At 41.5% G+C, this 19,515-nt stretch overlaps 1 protein-coding gene and 1 long non-coding RNA gene across 4 annotated transcripts; one reads left to right on the forward strand and one right to left on the reverse strand.

Annotated features, from left to right (window-relative positions):
* Positions 1-51: 51 nt before the first annotated feature.
* gch1 (GTP cyclohydrolase 1) lies at positions 52-19,277 on the reverse strand. The gene is made up of 6 exons (XM_044217955.1): positions 18,752-19,277; positions 12,133-12,242; positions 5,748-5,803; positions 3,036-3,067; positions 2,805-2,889; positions 52-1,809 (listed from the first exon to the last, which is right to left on the reverse strand). Exons 1-6 carry the CDS (start codon positions 19,128-19,130, stop codon positions 1,683-1,685), a joined length of 789 nt encoding a protein of 262 aa, XP_044073890.1. The 5' UTR covers positions 19,131-19,277; the 3' UTR covers positions 52-1,682.
* Positions 5,814-17,493, forward strand: LOC122886168. Of its 3 annotated transcripts, none has more exons than XR_006380312.1 (3): positions 5,814-9,593; positions 16,482-16,602; positions 16,725-17,493. It is a non-coding gene; the product is annotated as an uncharacterized LOC122886168 (long non-coding RNA). The 3 variants fall into 3 exon arrangements; XR_006380313.1 differs by lacking the exon at positions 5,814-9,593 and adding an exon at positions 12,255-13,416; XR_006380310.1 differs by lacking the exon at positions 5,814-9,593 and adding an exon at positions 13,439-14,036.
* Positions 19,278-19,515: the final 238 nt, after the last annotated feature.

Consider the following 19,515-nt stretch of genomic DNA (forward strand, 5'->3'; position numbering starts at 1 on the left):
TGCAGACCAATGACGTGAACGTACATGTCAGTTAAGTGAAGAACACAGTCATCGGTGTCACATAGTTTTATTTTCTTTGATTAAAAAGTATTTGAAATGAACATATACATAAAGTGACAATGAAGGTGAAGGGGGCCACAGAACAGGCCGTCCTTCTCAACAAGGCCACAAAAACAACAACATCAGAGCCGTTTGTCAGCGCTCATCTTCCCTCCAACACACACATACACACACACACACACACACACACACGACTTCAGTCACCACATGACACGAGTTAAAACCTTCCAAAATCTGTCTGGGGACATTATCATGCTTTGAAATGCAAAAATATGCTACATGAGTAAACACAAAGTCACCAAACAACACACACATACACACACACACACACAGACACACTTGTTTCCACACTGTTCATCTGTTGGGATGAAAACTGTGAAGGACACACACACATTTAATTTGCCTCTCATGGAAACTGAAAATGTTCAGTTTGTTTTCAGGCAGCGGTGAGTCTGCAGCACAGCGTCCCGCCGGCTGCCTCGTCACGTCACCGTGAAGTCGTTTGGTTTTAATGGAGAGGCGAGTTGGCACATACAGGCAGATCCTTCAACAGGACCATAATAATAATAATAATAATAAGACGCTGAAAATTGAATACTGGTGTCATTTTCAGATGCAGTCTGCTCATATTTCCCCCCCAGTGATTTTGCACCAAATGTTTCAAGATGTCTTTTTTGATAATATAAACTTCATGGTTTCAATTCTAGTTTCAAATCAACTGATTTCTCAGCAAACCAAAAAGTCCTGAATAAAAGGAAAGGAAGTTTGTAAACTGAGGTTTTTGAGCGTTAAAGTGCCGTCCATCACAAAAACATGATCGAACACGATTTAAAGCAAAGGGATTTTATTTTCATTATCGAATAATCTTTCACTTCTTTTTTCAATCGATGGATTAGTTGTTTAGTAACGTCTTTAAATTGCTTGTTTAGTCCGACCAACAGTCTAAAGATATTTTATTTAAAATGATAAACACATTTCAGAAGCCGGAATCTGCAAATGTTTGGCATTTTTGCTCGACTTATAAATAATTAATCAATTATTTATAAGAATCTCTTTTTTTTTCCAGCCCCGAAGAACTCTGACTGTTCACTGAGCTCAAAAACAAAGATATTACTGTAAAATTTTATGCTGTTCGCCTGCACATTTTTTTATTTTTGTGCTGCCAATTTGTGACACAGTCTTTGTAAAGGGCCTTTAAACTGGAAATTACATCATGTCATCTGGAAATGTAATTAATCTTTTTAAGAATAAAACGATTATTTTTTTCAGGGTGGATTCTTTCCGTTAAACTCTCCTTCTGTATCTCGAGGCCAAAGACTGATATTTGATTAATGAACACACACAACACGCGGGGACAAAAGGGGGTAAAGTCTGTCCCGTCATCTAAAAAGTAAACAGCATGTCAGCACACGGCCCCGAACAAAACTCCGCCCCCACACAGAAATCACCATGGTAACGCCTCACCTTATCTGACGAGTCGGACTGAAAGCACAGTAAACACTCTGTCACTGCCTTTGGTGAGATGGAAACACACACACACACACACAGAGACACACACACACACACACAGGTGGAGGTAACCTCAGGCAACAGGAGGAGGAAGAGGAGGAGCTTCATCCTCCTCAGCTCCTGATCAGCGTCAGAAACTCGTCGCGGGTTTTTGGATCTTCCCTGAAAACTCCCAACATGGTGCTGGTGACGGTTTTACTGTTCATCTTCTGAACGCCTCGCATCACCATGCACATGTGACTGCGGAGAGGAAGAGAGGGCGATTAACACGAAAGGCAAGGAAGTGAAGTGAAGGAAAAGATGTGAAAGTAAAAGAACAAATGTAAAAGAAATTAAACTAAGAGATACAAAGTGGAGGGGAGAAGAAAGAAAGAACGGGGAGGTGAAGAAAGGGGGAGGTGTAACAGAAAAGAGAAGGTAAATAAAAGGAAATGAAGTGTTGAAAATCTAAATAATGGAACTTAAACTAAGAGGGGAACAGAAAGAAAGAAAGATGAGGTAAAACAAATCGAGGCGATGTAGCAGAAAGGAAGAAGTAAATAAAAGTAAATGAAGTGATAGAATTGAAAGTAATGGAAAAGTAACAGAAATTAAATGAAAGTATAAAAAAAGAAAGAGGTTAAGAAAAGGAGCAGATGTGACAGAAAAAAGTACAGTAAAGGAAATGAAAGCGATGGAATGACGGTAAAAGAAATTAAATGAGAGAATAAAAGTGGAGTAGAAAGAGGAGAAAGAAAGAGGAGATGTGACAGGAAAGAGTGAGTACACGAAAGGAAATGAAGTGATGGAAATGACAGTAATGTAAGAGAAGTAAAAGAAATCAAATAGAAGAATAAAAAGGAGAGGGGAGTAGAAAGAATGACGAGGTGAAGGAAAGGAGAACAGAAAATAGGAAGGAAATTAAAGGAAATGAAGTGATGCGATGAAAGTAATGGAACAGAGGTAAAAGAAATTAAAGCATAAAAAAGGAGAGGGGAGTAGAAAGGTACAAAGGAGAGTAAGGAAAGGAGGAGATGTAGCAGAAAAGAGGAAGTAAATCAAAGGAAATGAAGTGATGGATTAAGTGAAAGTAAAGGAAATGAGCCAAAGGAAGGCGAGGAGAGGGGAAATGAGGTGAAGGGAAGGAGGTGTTGGACAGAAAAGGAGGAAGCAGGACAAGGAGGAGAAAGAAAAGCAAAGATGAAGGGAATAAAACATATTTCACTCCATTTTGTGTTTTCAGTCGACATACGTACGTTGCCTCGATGACCACGCCGACCCCGGTGGGCTGCAGGGCCTCGGTGATCGCCACAGCAATTTGTTTGGTCAACCTCTCCTGAACTGTGGACATTCAGACAGATGGACAAACATGAGCCAGGTTAGACAGAACAAACAACATTTAGGCTGACAGAGTCAAACAGAAACACTGAACTCTGAACAGGAAACGAGAATCTGTGTTTGTGTAACAGCGGACTTTTCCTTGATACCTTGTAGTCGACGGCTGTAGATTTCAACAATCCTGGGGGAGAGAAAAGAGAGAAAACGCCTCAGTAATGCATCCTTAGTGCAAAGACAGTGAAAAGTTGACAAACTGCCGAACGGGAAGACGCTGATGGGAGGAAAAATTTACAACTAACTTAACTGAAAACGGAAAAGACAAGTCTAGCAATATTTTCAGCATTTATCTTATTGTCAAAGATGTTGCACTGTGTTCCTTCATCACCATGAACACACACACTGTAGTTTATTCTGACTCAGTCCCACACACACCGTCCTGCTGCCCCAAACACTCACTACAGCACCACATGTGGATTCACCCGCCGCTGAAAATAGTCCCCAACAAATGCACTATTTCCTCCTGTTTGAGTAGCGTTTGCTGAAAACTACAGTGAGCAGCGGTTTTAGGAATTTATGCAGCCTTTTTAAAATATGAAACTATATATTTTTAGGGTTGTTTTTTTTCTGAGAGCTACAGACAGGGTAGGGAAGTTTGAAAGTATTGAGAGACACTTCTTTCATTATTCTTTTTATGGTATTTGTTGACAATAAGAGAAATATAGAATAATGCCATCATTTGAGACGATAATTAAAACATGGTTATCCACACAATAAAACACTTTTGTGTCTGTGTTTTTGGCATGGGAGCTCGAGTGTATAATACTCTACCCTTCAAGTGGTTAAACTCGCAAGGATACATTTGATGAGCCGTTGACAACAAAAAGGAACATTAAGAGTCCGTATCTTTTCAAAGACGGTGAATAATTGTGTGTTTTCAGCACCATGCTGAGGAACAAGAAAGAAGTTGATGACGACGGTAACTAACTTCTCTGAGCTCTACCATCTTTTTAAATGTCAGCTTGTGTCACATTTCATAAACTGAGGTTGTTCATATCAACATTTCTCACGAACAAGGTGAACCCAACCCCATTTTAAGGCACCAAAATAAACATTAAACAACAACAACAAAAATTCAGTCATTTTAAAGCTGTTGGTTTGAGGAAACAGAAGGAAAATGAAGAGATCTGCAGAAACAACCAGATCTTCACCTTCGACCTGTTGCTCTTCTCTGTGAGCAAAACCATTTTGGACAAATTCAACCTCGTCCACCTCCAAGAAAATGTCACAAGACCAAACAGGCAGCACGAGGAGTGGCAGGACGTACTGTACATACAGTTGAAGAAAAATAGCAAGAGCTGCTTCAAATATTACAGTTTTTTAGGGGAAAGAAGCTGCGGCTCCGATCTCACTGCAGCCTTCAGTGCAAATGGAAATTTAAACAAAAACGTCCTCCGTCCAGTCACGTGGAGAGGACTTTGATGTGAAGGGGTGACAGGAGGGGGAAGTGGCAGGTGAATTTTGTTCTCAAATGTCTTGAACGTAAAAAATATTCTGAGTCATCAACAAAAAAATCATTACATTATATTAATCGTCCCATTCTCTTCTGATGTGACGTGGACGATGTCGATCGGTCAACAGGCATCGCAACCAACCAGCAGGATGTCAACGACAATGATGTGATCCCTCATTGGCTTCCCACTTAAACAAAGCCAGTTGTCTTAATTGGACCGTATGGCCAAGCCCGAGGTGCCACTACCGGGAACTGAACCCCTGGCCTTTGTATTATAATTATATGAATATAAGTTTATATACATTTTAATATTTTTATTACATGTTTCACCCAGAAAACTGCGTGCTTGGTTAGTTAACGTTACCCAGCCCATTAAAAATGACCTTGAGAGCTTATTGTTCTGGAAAGACCATGTTCATGTATATAGTCAGTCAGGTTCAGGAGCTGTAGGCGTTTTATTTTGTATATCATATTATTTATGTAATTTTAGGTACTTTTTGTTTACAAATCGGGGTGAAGTCAGAGAGATTACGATGCTCTTCATAACATGAAATACTAAATAAATCCTCTACTAATTCGACGGGGCAAGAAACACGAGCAGTCAGACGATCAAACAGGTCGTAAACAAGCCAACAGTTTATCCAGATTATCTAAACCAATTTAATTGGAGGTGAAACTGCAAGTGAGTGTACTGAAAATTAATAATTAATTACCCGTCAGTGTGCAGGAAAACTATGTGTGCGCGCAACTACAGTTAATACCGTAAGTTGAACCAAGACGTCAGTCTGTGAACAGACAGTTTGGGTGATCATTTTAAATAATAAATTTGGCTAATCTAATAATATCTAATATTCTGACTGATAGTATTTTTTTTTTGTTGCTCCATCTAACTTGTCCCCAGATCTCAGCAAAAAAACGACAAAATTATAGCATGCAGTATTTCTTTCTCTTGCTCTTGGATCAGCACAGAAACCAAATGTTATCGGTTTTTAATTAGCGCCACCTAGTGTGCAGCAGGAGCTACAACAGGTTACAGTTTACACCAGCCCAACAGCTTCGTTTTTGTCTTAAAAATGTGAATGGTTTAGCTGTTTCTCATCACAAGTGCGAGTGTGTATGTCCAGTACCTGGTTAGTAAGGGGTGTTAGTGCGATAAGCCTGAAGGTATTGGGGTCAGTGGGATCAGATTCTACGCCAGTACACACACAAACACACACACACATGTTTTAATAATCAGCTTAAATACACATTAGCTCTCACACACACACACACACATCTACTGTAAGTTGGCCAATTAATCTGAGAGAAATCACACACACACACACACACAATTTCGAGTAAATGTACCCACCTGGCCAGCTTGCTGAGGCCCAGAACTCTCTTGTTGGGGAGGTAACCGATGTGAACCTGCACAAAGTGAAAAATTCAAGCTCAAATATGTTACACTAGTTAACCCTGTTTTCACTGTGGCAGATGATGTTGTAAAACTCATCTGATCCCAGATCAGCAACACTGCTTGAGGCGAGACAGGTCGTGCAGTAGATCATCGGAGCAGATGTAGCTACCAGCGAGGTCTGGGCCTCGGTAACTTTTACAACAGGCTACTCTGTTTTTTTTGTTGTTGTTTTTCTAAGTGAAAGTGATTTTTTTTATTTTAAGTGCCCTAATGTGGACATTATGTTATGGGACAACTGTAAACTGGGCAAATAAAAGGGAGCGAGTCAAATCCGCATACTCCACCTTTAAAACTGCAAAATCAAATGTGTAAATCAAAGCAAAAACAACAACACTGTAGACTGTCAGCCTGCTTTTAACCTGATGGTATGATCTCTACCTGTCATCACACTTGATTGCTTGCACGCACATACGCATCAACACAATGTGCGGAGTGGAGCGCACATGGCGAGGAGGAAAAATGGACATCACAGGAGAAAGAGGAAGAGAAGGAAGGAGAGGAAGAGAGGAGGTGGAGCTGAGAGGGAGGAAAGTGCAGCTAAAAGCTGCAAAATTACAGATATGTTCACGAGCAGAAACATGCTAGCAGGGCCGCTCTCGGCACTTAATATCACAATAAGTTCCCTTCCCGAGTTGAGTCTATGTTTAACAAATGAATAATCATCAACATTTAATCATGCTGTAGCAAAATAGATAATAAAGAGCTGTATGCTCTTTTCTGTCAGGTGGAAGTGCACTTGGCTAACTCTTGAAAATGAAGACACTGTTTTTAACTATTTTGAATGTTTTTTGAAGCAGTTTTTGTGTGTAGTGATAAACCTAAAAGATATTTTACTGGCAAACAGGTAAATATTTCAACAACACGGCTACAGTATACGTGGTCTGTTGTGGATGTGTGAATTATCATCCTGGTGCTGGTGCTGGTGCTGTGTTGAAGTCTGTTTCCCCGTCGATATGTGTTTCCCCTTACCTTAACCTGACCCTAAACCCAACCAGTTATAGTTTGGTGAGTTAAAGTGTTTTAGCCCGGATATTCAACACAAATCACAGAAATCAAAAAGACGACAACAAAAGCCGAAGATGAGAGCAGAGCAGGTGGATGAGCACCAGAGGAGGAAGAGACGGAGTCATCAGCCGGAGAATCACTGGAGGCTCTAATTCTCTTACGCGCACACACACACACACACACACACTCGTGTGCTCCACTCAAATGTCAAACGCAATTTGTTGACAAGACGAGAGAAAGGGCAGCGGCAACAAGCGTGCAAAGATCTCTTTTTCTGCTTTTTCCTCCAATCCCTCCCTTTTCCTGCCTCTCTGCAGCAGCGGCCTGACATATCGGCATCAAACACGCCGACTGTCACGGCTGCTTTTTCACTTATCTGCTCACATTATTCACATTTGCTGGCACATGCTGTGAGTGACGATGGGGCGAGGTTAAAAAAAAGAAAAAGAAAGAAAGAATAAGAGTAATCATCGATTTTAAAGCAACCCACGTACAGTCATCAAGTGGCGAGAAACATGACTCCAAATGAATGCTAATGTTGCTCTGTGTCTTGTCTGTTTGCTATGTTGAAGGTGGGGTCTGCGATTCTGGAGAAAGCCAAACAAATACACCCCTCCCTTCAGTGCTCCTCCAGAACCTCCACCCCCCAAATTCATGGACGCGCACTGCCGAGGCAACGACACTTAACAACTGGGCAATATGGCAGAATCCAGAGCGTCTGCTGCCCGAGGGTAAGTTGGCCTCAATAAGGGGAAACTATTTTTATCGCTATGAAAATACAGGTGACATATGTTTTTTGTAATAGCTACTGTAGCAAGTTTGGCAATAAGCCTGTCAATATTTAAACAGGTGTCGAAGCCAAAGTCTAAGCCGAGGAGTAGCTTAGCCTACGTATCGATAACTTTATCGCTAGTAACTTCAACAGTAACAGTAACTTATGCTCTACCATCAGCTATACATTACGTAGCAGGTAAAATATTTTCCCACCGATTTGGCAAGATAATATTATTAATGTTATTTACGTTTCATTACTATCATGGCGTAGCTCCGTTTCTCGTGGGCGAGGGCGTGGAAGAGAGACAGTAACCGGTAGTTCTTCTGCTGTTCTTGTGGCCCAAAAATATTGATTAATGTAGCTTTAAGTTTGTTTAAATTAGGAAACAAACACCGACATTATGCTCAGTTGCCAGTTTATTTGGCACAGCTAGCTAAAACTAATGCAGTCTAATATAAATGTCCTGTAATAAATCCTTCATGAAGGTTATAATGTTCAGTTTGTGTTGAAACTGTATTAGAGAGGCATCGATTCAACTTTATGATCCTTTTAGCGGCTGTAGCTTGTGGTGTTGTTGAACTGCGTTGCGTTATACTGACTGCCGTTTCTAGTATTTTGTCCACCCCATTTATATCAACGAGGGCAGGCTACCTACTGAACTGGAAACTGAATGTATATGATTTGAACCCATGTTTTTCACGGCCATATTAAAATACTTTAGATGTTTGGGCATCTTTTTATTCACCCTTGCCATTCATAAATTCTTTTTGTGAATTCAAACTAAGTTTTGTGGGTTTAAGTTTCACCTCACAAATGTCTGTAAAGACCGACCCACTGGTGAGTCAGAAAATATATCTTAAAGACATGAAATGGTATAACAGAGAAGTCCAACCAATACAGTTATCACACTTGTTTTATTAATCCATCTTTTCTATATATATATATATATATATACAGACGTGGGACAAATGAAAGGTAAAACCTGAATAAAAAGGAGAAACTTCAAATGCAGATGCTTCCGTGCAGCAGGGCTCACTGAACGGTTCGGTGAGGATGAAAATGACGTGAATGAAATGCTTCGGCCTTTACGGTCACCAGATCTCAACCCAGTTTCACACCTGTGGGAGATTGAACGTGTAAGACGACGCTCTCCACCGCCATCTCCACAAGGCGAAATGATATAATATGAACTTTCATCTTCAAATCTATTTAGTGACGTCTCTGACTGGCTCTGATGCTGTATGTCCTTGTGTTGTGTCTGGCTATGTTTGTATTTCTTTCTATCTGCCGTACTCAGGTCTCTCTTGCAAAAGAGACCTTGACCTGATTAAATAAAGGTTGTATATATAAATGAGGGAATATCCTGTGTAGGAACGGTGTTCATCCCTCCCATAGAGCTCCACAGCAAGGAGCACTGAAGCTGCTCTGGAGGCTCGTGGTGGCCGGACTCCATACTAAGACACTTCATGTTGGTTTTTCCTTTCATTTGTCACCCATCTACATATATATACAGATGGGGCAGGAAATTAGGGGAGGGAGATGGGGGACAACATGAAATAAAGGTCTAAGGATGGACTCAAACTAGGGACACCGTGACCACACAGTAACTGTCCCAATCCCGCCTCTCTTCCCATTCTGTCAAATTACACTTAAGATTGACTCCTCAATGACCTTTTACTGTACATCACATAGAAGAAGTAATGATACCATTTTATGGGAACTTTAAAGGCTGCATAGGAGACCAAATGGTTTTTTTCGATGTATTTTCTCTTCAAATTGTTGTGATATGACAGCGGCTGTGCTGCTCGCAAAGTGAACGACGGCCTGCAATAAGCTGCTCTTGTGCGGCAGACATCGAAACAGTTCGTCAAACAGCCAGCGGCGACCTGCACGCCGTCTGAACAACAACAGAGGAGGAGGCAGAGGAGGAGGAGGAGGAGGAGGCGGCCTCTCTCTGTGTGGTGAGTCACTGAGAAACACAACAGACAGACAGACAGATGAGAGAGACTGGATAAGAGGCAACACTGCTGACGATGACAAGGGGAGGGAGGAGGTTTAGGGACATAAACAGCCACCTGATGGCCACAACACACACACACACACACACTCACACTAACACAGGAGGTGCGGTAAGTGTTCGTGTTATTCTCTGCTGTCATCAGAGCCCATTTACACCGGTGGAAAAGGATCAGCTGCCAGCCCCTATTGTCTTAAACAACATGCACCTGCAGGCAAAGATGGAGGGATAACGGAAGCAGAGAAAGAAAAATCCGAAAGAGGGAAGAAGCCAATCAGGCTTTAGTGGAGAGTGATGATGTCAAAGGAGCAGGAAGGAGGCTCAAAAAACTTAAACAGATCTCAGCTAATCTGATTGTTTCTTATGTCTCTGTTGTTCAGACCAGCCGCCTCCAGATAAACGTCAGAGAGAAATGGTTTTTAAGATACACATCTGTTACCATGTTTTTCGTATTAAACTGTGAATATTCACAGCTTCCTCTAAGGCTAAGCGGCTCGGCTGCACTAAGTAGTGTATGTTTATTCATGTGCCCCTCTTGAGTGTGGCTTGATGTACAGTTTATTTAAACTACTTTTTAAAATCATACTCATTGTACATCCCCGGACTGTGACAACCTGTATGGACATTTCTGTCACGGTGGACACTAGAGATGTAGCATATCTGGACATGCGTGGACAATTATTTACTACTTTTGTCAATGTAAAAGCAGTGGCTTCCAAACCAACAGGTCCTCCAAGGAATAGTTTGACATTTTGGGAAATAAGCTTATTGGCTTTCTGGTGGAGAGTTAGATGAGAAGATCGATACCACTCTCATGTCTGTGTGGTAAATATGAAGCTACAGCCAGCAGCCGGTTAGCTTAGCTTAGCATAAAGAGCTAGCCTGGCTCTGTCCACCTGTCAGCACGTCTAAAGCTCATCGTGTTATATCTCGTTTGTTTCTTCTGTACAAAAACTGAAGTGTATAAATGACAAGTTGTAGTTTTACGGGAGGTTATGAGCCAGAATATTTCTCGGCAGGGACCGGCAACTTGCTGGAGTCTCGGCTGGTTGCCTGGCAACGGCTCAGAGCCAAGAAGTAGTTCGGCATATAACCCCGCGTAAAACTTTTTTACGATTTAAACAAACAAGATACAACGTGTTAATCAGTGATGCTTTAGAGGCGCAGGTAGCCGGATTTTGGATTTTTTTATACCTACTGTATATTATATTGTGTCAAAGTCAAACTTTTTGAGTGATGGTGGCGCTAGAGGAAAGGTCAGGGGGTCACCTAAATTATTAGGATTCATCCTCTGGGGATCACGAATATTAATATAGTCGTCAAAGATATCTGCTGGACGGACGGACTGATACAGTATGAGCATCCTCAGAACAGCGTGATCTTTTTAAATGAAGTGCGTAAGTATTTTTACATTTGATCTAAATGAGATGACAATGACAATGAGATCTATCGTAGAAAAGGTTTCAGTCGTAGTCATCTGGACACTGTTTTCAGAATCAAGACGTTTCGGCTCCCATCCGGAAGTCATTCTCAATTGTGAAAAAATTGGACGGGAACTGGAAATTTAAGCTACTCTGAGTTCCATAAGCCCTGCCCTCAGGAGGGAATCTGCCTGAGTATCTGTTAATAGCTAGTTTCACCTGGAACTGACCTAATAGTTTCCAAGATGGCCCAGTAATCAGTAATCAGGCCTATTGTTTTCTGGCTGCACCTACTTCATCACTGTTAAGTGCCTGATTAGCATGTGATAGGCGTGACCAAGGTGATAATACACTCTGATAGACTTTGGGCAGATTAAATCTCAGACCACCATTTCTGTTCAAAGAGGGGTTCTCTTTCTTCACAAAAATGGCTTCCTTGACGCCCCGTTCAAACCAACTCTTCTCTCTACTAAGAATCTTCACCTCGCTGTCTTCAAATGTGCGGTTTGTAGCTTTTAAATGCAAATGCACGGCGCTCTGTAATCCTGAGTTAGCGTGTCGTCTGTGCTGATAAAGTCTTTTGTGAAGTGGCTGTTTGGTTTCGCCTATGTAACGTTCTTTGCAGTTTTCCTCACTGCACTGAATGGAGTAGACAACATTGCTCTGTTTCTGTGTGGGTAACTTGTCCTTAGGCTGAACGAGTTTCTGTCTTAAAGTGTTGCCTGGTTTAAAGAAGACAGGAACATCGTGCTGTCTAAAGATCCTCCACAATGAGATCTACAAATTTAAATGACAAACTACCAAATTCCGAGCTGTCGTGCAGACAGTGTCACAGATGTTTAACAACGACCTCGCCTTGTTGGCCTTTGACTGGCACCACGTTACACAACACATGTTCCACTAAAGTGGACTCATTTTGCTTTCATTTCTCTTGAAAATCCCTCGTTCCTGACTGAAACTGGAACGCCGTGTTTCTGGTTTCTCCTGACATCAGCTAACTGTTGAACCCTGGTGTGTGTGTGTGTGTGTGTGTGTGTGTGTGTGTGTGTGTGCTTCTCTCACCCTGCCGAAGATGGGCACCAGGTGATGTTCACACATGGAGAACATGTCGATGTCTTTGACGATCACCATCTCGTCGTGGTCTTCGTCGAAGATGGCGTCGTTTAGCACGTCTGCGGAGACAAAACGGAGGAGGGATGGAAGGAATCTGCTGTAACTCCCAAAAAACACCTCAAAAATGTTTTTAAACATTATATTTTTTAAATTTACAGATTTACATACTAACAGTCATTCCGTATATTGATTCATTTGATCTACTTATTTCTTTAAGACTTTGCTTTTTTATGAATTTATTGACCAGTTCCTTGGTCAATATTTTACACATTCCATCCTCTTCATTTTAAACACTGTACAGCTCTTTTCATTTTAAAACAGATATATTTTACATATTTTCTTATTGTAAATTTCTATTTTATATTTACGATTCTTGACTTTTGCAGTAGTTGTTTTTTCTTTTCTCTTATTATGTTTATTGTGAGCGTTATGCACCAAAACACCAAGGCAAGTTCCTTGCATGTGAAGGCCTACTTGGCAATAAACCTGATCCTGGTTCAACTGGATGATTAACTATTCTTAATCCAGTTAGGCGTGTGGAATTTTGGAAGTTTATTTAAGATAATTTACTATTTATTTATGTGCTATAGAAGATCCTTATTTTATGTCCGTTGCCAGCATTTAGCTCTGGATAAAAACCGTCCTGCATCACTTTCTGTACCCTCGAGGACAGACAGATGGAAACCACCAGGGACGCCCTGTTCACCTCGACCGTTCAGCTGCCGCTCTCTTTATCGTCGACTTTGGTGTTTCTCTCTGGCAAACATCGCCGTCTAATTATAGCTCTGCTTCCATACACTCCTTCCTGTTGTTGCTTTATTGCATTTTTCAGTTGCAGGGAGTTCAATAAACCGCTTTATCTGTTTGTGACGACGCAGGCGCCTCTCGCTCTCACCGCCGCACTTTTTAATTTCCTGACTGGCTATCTGTTAGAGGGAGAGGGGATGAGGTCAACGAAACAACAGAGAGCAGACTGACTTGTTGCTTCAGTCTTATTGTATGACTGTGTGTGTGTGTGTGTGTGTAAACAGGGTAGCAGGTAGTCTGTGTTTGGAGAGAAGATCAACACATTCAGATGTTTTTAAAGTCTCGTTTTTTTTTTTTACCATTTTTGTTTGACTGTTTGTTGGATCGACTCCAGAGTCCAGCTCCTGGACACACTTTAAACCTTACTGACGCACAAACAAGACAAACTGATTCTGAATGCCTTCAGGCTGACGCTGCAATAAAGTGGTAATCCTGTTTTGAAAGTTTTGTAATCAACAACAAAGTTAAAGGGTGAGCGAGACTTTGCTGCTGATGACGTTGCTGTCGCCAAGTTAATTGCTGTGATCTGGAAACATCGCTACAACAATCTGTGACACAAACAGTCAGACAATCAGACAGGTTGTTGATAATCAGTCAGTAAATACGCTTCACTGACCTGGAGATTTGTCTAAAACCTGATCTTCTAACTGCTCGTGTTTGTTGTCCCACTGGACTTAACGATGTCGCCAGATCTATAACTATAGCCGAAACGACTACTTGATTAATCGACAGCTATTCTGATTCTGATTATTAATCGTCCATTTTTCGAGCATAAATGCCAAACATTCTCTATTTCCAGCTTCTCAGTTATGAAGATTTGCTGCTTTTCTCAATATGGGATAGAAAACTGAATATCTTTGAGTTTTTGACTGTTGGTAACTGATTTTTTTGTTCACTTGGGGGCAGCAGAAACAACACTGACGTATCATCACCTTTTTAGTTGATACGTTGAACTTGTTAGCAAACAGCTGCTTGTTTACACATCCAGCAGACACAGAACAACGTTAGCATTCATTTGGAGTTGTGTTCGTGTCCACCTGATGAATGTAAGTCCAATATTCACTTTCTTTTAGCTCTGTCTTTGGACTTGTGAGTATGGATTGGACGAAATTCGATTTTATCGCGGATTGGGATAAAAAACACTCAAGATAAGTTGATCGTGGTAAATTTCCATTATCAGGATAATTGTGAATATCCTCACGAGTGACTTAAAAAGCCCAATGCCAAGGATAATTCCTGTATTTCGTAAGTCAGGGGTAAATTATATATACTGATGCAATTGATGAAATTGTTGTCTCTGCCATTTGACATCATGGCAGAGAAGTGAAAAAGAGAGCCTGATTTAAAAAATACAGGAATTATTATGTAAGAAAGAACAGACTCACACAATGTTGCTATTTTTTAATTAATTATGTATTTATTCTTTATTTATGCAGGGGTGGCCTTATGATTTATGATTACCTTATTTAAGATTGTTTGATCGTTTGTTTTTCACTAAACAGATGTGTGTCCTATCTGTGATGCAATAAAAATATTTGTTTCTTAACTAAATGTAAGGTAAAGTGATTCCAGTATGTTTTAGTGCAATTTTAAGAGTTTTAAGTATGTTTTGATGGATTGTCGGGATAATATTGTGAATCACAGTTATTTTGACCAGGATTATAGTGACATAAAATGTTCATATCGTCCCACGCCTATGCGGGAGGGACATATCTGGCTCTTTAGCTGCTAAAAGCTCCAGAAACGACACTATGACAGCGGTGGGCCAGATACTTAAACAACGAGCTGAAACTCACTATAAAGCTCTGTAAAGCCGAGCGGAGCTGCAGCTGATAATTCACTGTAGGTTCATCACTACGACCCCTTTCACATTGTCACATTGTTTTCATATTGTCTTTGGATACATTGCTATTATAAAAAATATCTGTTATAGCCATTGTTAATTGCAGCCCTAATCTCAACAATTAAACTTGGTGAGTACAATGTCATTATTACTGAAATGATGGCCAAAAACGTTGTTGTTATAAACCAGACTTATACTTTGAGGACATTTAACTGCACAAACACTCCACCCACCTCCTCATTGCAGCGTCTTACACCATCAGTTAGAGAGAAAGTTGCATCTCTCACACACACACAAACACACACACACACACACACACACACACACACACACAACCTGAAGGAAAATAACATTAAGTCAACCTTAACTAAATAAAGGGCAGCTGGTGTGGACTGCCGGTTCGGATGCCCTGGGTGACAGAAAGACGAGGCGGCTATCAGGTAATGACAGTGTTAGTCATCATCAGCTCTACATTCAATAGCGTTGCCTCCTGTGTGTGTGTGTGTGTGTGTGTGTGTGTAGTATTCATTCACACACACACACAGTAGTGAAGAGGCCACATGTTGACACGCTCTGAAGCAGGAAACGTTGGAGTGAATGACTAAATAAACAAGGTTATTTATTTATTGTTTAGACAGCCAAATGTGTGTGTGTGTCACTGCCACATCTCATACACACACACATTTCCTATACATTGTCGTAACCCTGGGCGTGTAGTCATGAGTCACCCCTGTACATCCCTGCCTTTAAATACACACAGACACACAGCTGCCCTTTGGTTGGACGCTACAAAAGGCTTTTTTTTGTGTGTGTGTGTGTGTTTGTTTCACACAGCCAGCTGATGATCAGCTGTCAGTCGTTCAAAACAAGTGTTGGGCGTGACACCGCCTAGTGGCACGCCCAAGAGTCCAATGCAGGGAAGCGGTGCGACCCCTCACATCCAAAAACGCCCCTGTGGACACGTACCATAAGAGTCTATAGCCATGCTAAATGCTAATGTCAACATGCTAATATGCAGATTTTTTAGCAGGTTCACCATCTTAGTTTAGCGTGTTAGCATGCTAACATTTGAAAATTAGCACGTTACACAAAGTACAGCTGAGACTGAAGGGAATGTCTTTAGTTTTGCAGGTATTGGACAAATTTTAATTTTGACCTGATGATGGCGCTAGAGGAAAAGTCACCAGAGTGACTGGGGTTTTTTTTTTTGGACTGTTGGTCAGACAGAAAAAAAGGTATTTTTATACATCAACTTGCATTCTGGGGATTTGTAATGGACATTTTCGACTATTTTCTGATATTTCATAGAGCAAACGCTCAATCGAGAAAACAATTCACAGATTTATTGATAATGAAAATAATTGTTGTTTAATTAAAAGCAAAAACGTGTGCACTAAACAGAAGAACATTTTAATCTGTAATGGGGCTCCTGTAACATCACAAACTCAGAATTCCTGCTTAATCTCTGCATAACTTTTCCTCATTAGAGTTTTGTCGGTCATGTGCTCGACAACAAGAGGATTTTAGGCCACACACACATGCACGCACACACGTGAACACACTGATCAAACAGTCACTAAAAATGATATAACTCTCCAGAAACATCCAGCCCTCTGAAAACTACATGTGTGTGTGTTTTTGTCAAAAGGGGAGTCTCCTGTAACAGCCAATCAGCAGACAGACTGAGCACCGCCACCGCCTGAAGAACAACACACATGTACTGTGTGTCATCATTATCTTCACCACCGTCCATCCTTTGCTGCTCACAGGTAAGAAGAAGGTGGGAGGCGTCTGGTCGTACCTGAGGAACCTTCTCAGGACCAAACATGAATCACCATCACCTCCTCCTCCCTCACATTTTTCTCTCACTCTGTTGCATTCCTTCCTTTAGTATTACAGCTACTTCCCCCACAACAGCCAAACTGCCTCCAGATGGAGTTCAGGAGGAGGCTGAGAGGGAGAAGAGGGGGCAGATCCCCGACTCCAGCCACTCCAATGCGCCGTAGAGTGGAGAAGCCGGCCCATGTGATCCTGACACTGCAAATCAAACCCCCCCCATCCAGGTGCTTTTCACCCCCCCTCCCTGCACGTGACTCAGCAACTCACCCACTCTGAAAGTGGCTCTGGATCAGCAGGCCGGCCGGTTTGGCTGGATCAAACATGAGCCAGAGGAACGACGCACATAAATCTTACAGACAGATCTGCAGCTTTGAAGAGTTGAAGGGCGGCTTTTGTCTGCTGTGACTGGGTACATCAATCTCATTTTAATTTCAGTGACTTTCACCTTAACAACAACACCCTTCGGTAGGGGTTTCACAGCAACAAGCCCGGTTAGATCTTCCTGATCACATCTCACAAAATGAAAAAACACGTGATGGCATGCAGGAAAAGAGAGCTGATTTAGCTGTGGGGGCAGCTGCTCGAGATTAAATGTTTACCTGCATCTATTAACAGTCAACACGATTATAAACTGTTTAAATTCCAGTCGGGATCCCAAAGTTTCCAAAAATATAAACTATGTCTAGCAGAATTTTGGAGAAATGTGTATAAAATGATGCACAAGATTAAGGCTGCAACTAATGATTATTTCTTTATGGATTAATATGGAGATTATTTCTTCGATTAATCATTTAGTCTATAAAATAAAATGACGTCATAAAGTGATGTCTTCAGTCTGTTATTGCTAAATGTTAGCCTATAAACTGTCAGAGAATCTTATAAAAATGTCCATCACAGGTTCCCAGAACTGAAGGTGACGTCTTCAGTCAAATCCTCACACTGGAGAAGCTGGAAACAGGAAACGTAGCATTTTTGCCTTGATGACTTGAAGCAGATTCATTTCTGCATTAATCGTTTCAGCTCTACACAAGACAACTGGCACATTTGCATTTGACATAACAGTGGAGCCATAAAGGACCATAAGAGGATATTTTTGGGTTTGAATATTTCATTTATTATAAACATCCTACAGCTGAAACAAGCAGAGACAGAATATCTGATGTTACAGCTGAACTGCGGAGAAAATGTCACTGTTAAGTGAAAGTTTAAGGGGGAAAAAAGGCTCAAGAGGTGAAATTTACTCTGATATTCTTACACTCTTGAGTTTAATGTATACTGACCCGTTTTGGCGTGCATGATTTTAATTTGAAAGTAAATATTTCAAAATAAAAGATGCTTGTTTACAGTTTTTTGGGGGGGGAAACCTGGCTGTTTAAAATAAGTTTATAATAGTAATATGATGTTTTGTTATAAATTACACAACCCAACAGTTTATACAAGTACAGCTGAATTTATCAGCAGATTAATAATCATTAATTGCAGTCCTGTGTACAAAATAGTTCAAAATTAGCTCCACCTCAACCAGCTACAGCAGCAACATCCTGCTTTTTGATATAATAAATAATAGTATAACAGTCACAGGGGACATTTTACTGCACCGAGTACTTTTACTTTTAATACTTTGAGTACATTTCCCTGATTATACTTACATGCTTTTACTTAAGTAACAGTTTCAATGCAGGACTTTTACTTGTAACAGAGTATTTTTTGTGTGGTGTTAGTGCTTTTACTCAAGTAAAGGATCTGAATGCTTCCTCCACCTCTGGCACAAAGTAACTACAGCTGCAAAATGAATGTAGTTGAGTAAAAAGTTCAATATTAAAGTAATGTAAAAGGGAAATACTCCAGCATAAGCCTACCTCAAGTACGGCACCTGAGTAGCCTAAATGCAGTGCTTTTAGTTATATTCCACCACTTCCCTCTGATCATCAGGTAAAAAGTCTAAATTTCATATCATCTTTATATAAAAGGTGCAGCAACTCTTTGTTTTGTTTACTCTTCGCTGTCAGACCTGCCACCTGTTGATCGCAGGACAAATCCCAACAGCCTCTGAGCGGCTTTGTGGATTTAAAAACTCACCGATAATTTTCTCCTGGTAGCCCTTGGTGAAGAACTGCATGGCGGTGGCGGCCCTCCAGGGGGTTTTGAGGAGCCCCTGCCGCTGCGGGTCCTCCCCGAGCCCCCGCAGGATGGTGGTGTAAGCCGCGGCCAGGGACGGCAGGCTCATCTCGTTGTCCTCCACGCTCCTGGTGCGCTCCTCCCTCCAGCTCTCCATCACCGAGGCGGCCGGCCGGTGCGAACCGGACTCTGCGCCCGGAGGCTGGGGAGCGGCGGAGCGCCCGGTGCCGCCGGCTGGCCGCTTCACCATCCCTTCAAAGTGTCCGTTCAGCACGGAGCCGCTGTCCCCGGTGTCTTTCTTCTCGTTTGAGCTGTACTGTGTCTGTTTGGAGTGATCCATCACTTCTTTTTCTTCTTTCACCTTCTGTTTCCTCTCTTCTGAGCACTTGTTGGATCAGTTTCTCCTTTCTCCACACAGTTTGCTTTGATTGCTCACTTGCGTTTTTCCTTTTGAGTGCGCGCTCCTCCAGCAGCTTCTGCATCCTCAGGCTTTATAACAGCAGGATAATCCAGGGAGAGCTCCTATTGGCTGGCCGGTTCCAGAGGGCGGGGCCACCCCCCTCCTTTGGACTCACACATGGACCCTGAAGATGAGGAGCTGCAGGGGGCCACAATCACATGTTCACTCCAAGTCCTGCTTTTAATGAAACCTGTGTTTGCAGACTACTTACCAAGCTGCAGACAGAAAAAGCAAACTATTTTTTAAAAGAGAAAAGTTAGACGTA

The sequence above is a fragment of the Siniperca chuatsi genome, linkage group LG1 (assembly GCF_020085105.1).
Source record: "Siniperca chuatsi isolate FFG_IHB_CAS linkage group LG1, ASM2008510v1, whole genome shotgun sequence".
In the NCBI taxonomy this organism is placed as follows: Eukaryota; Metazoa; Chordata; class Actinopteri; order Centrarchiformes; family Sinipercidae; genus Siniperca; species Siniperca chuatsi.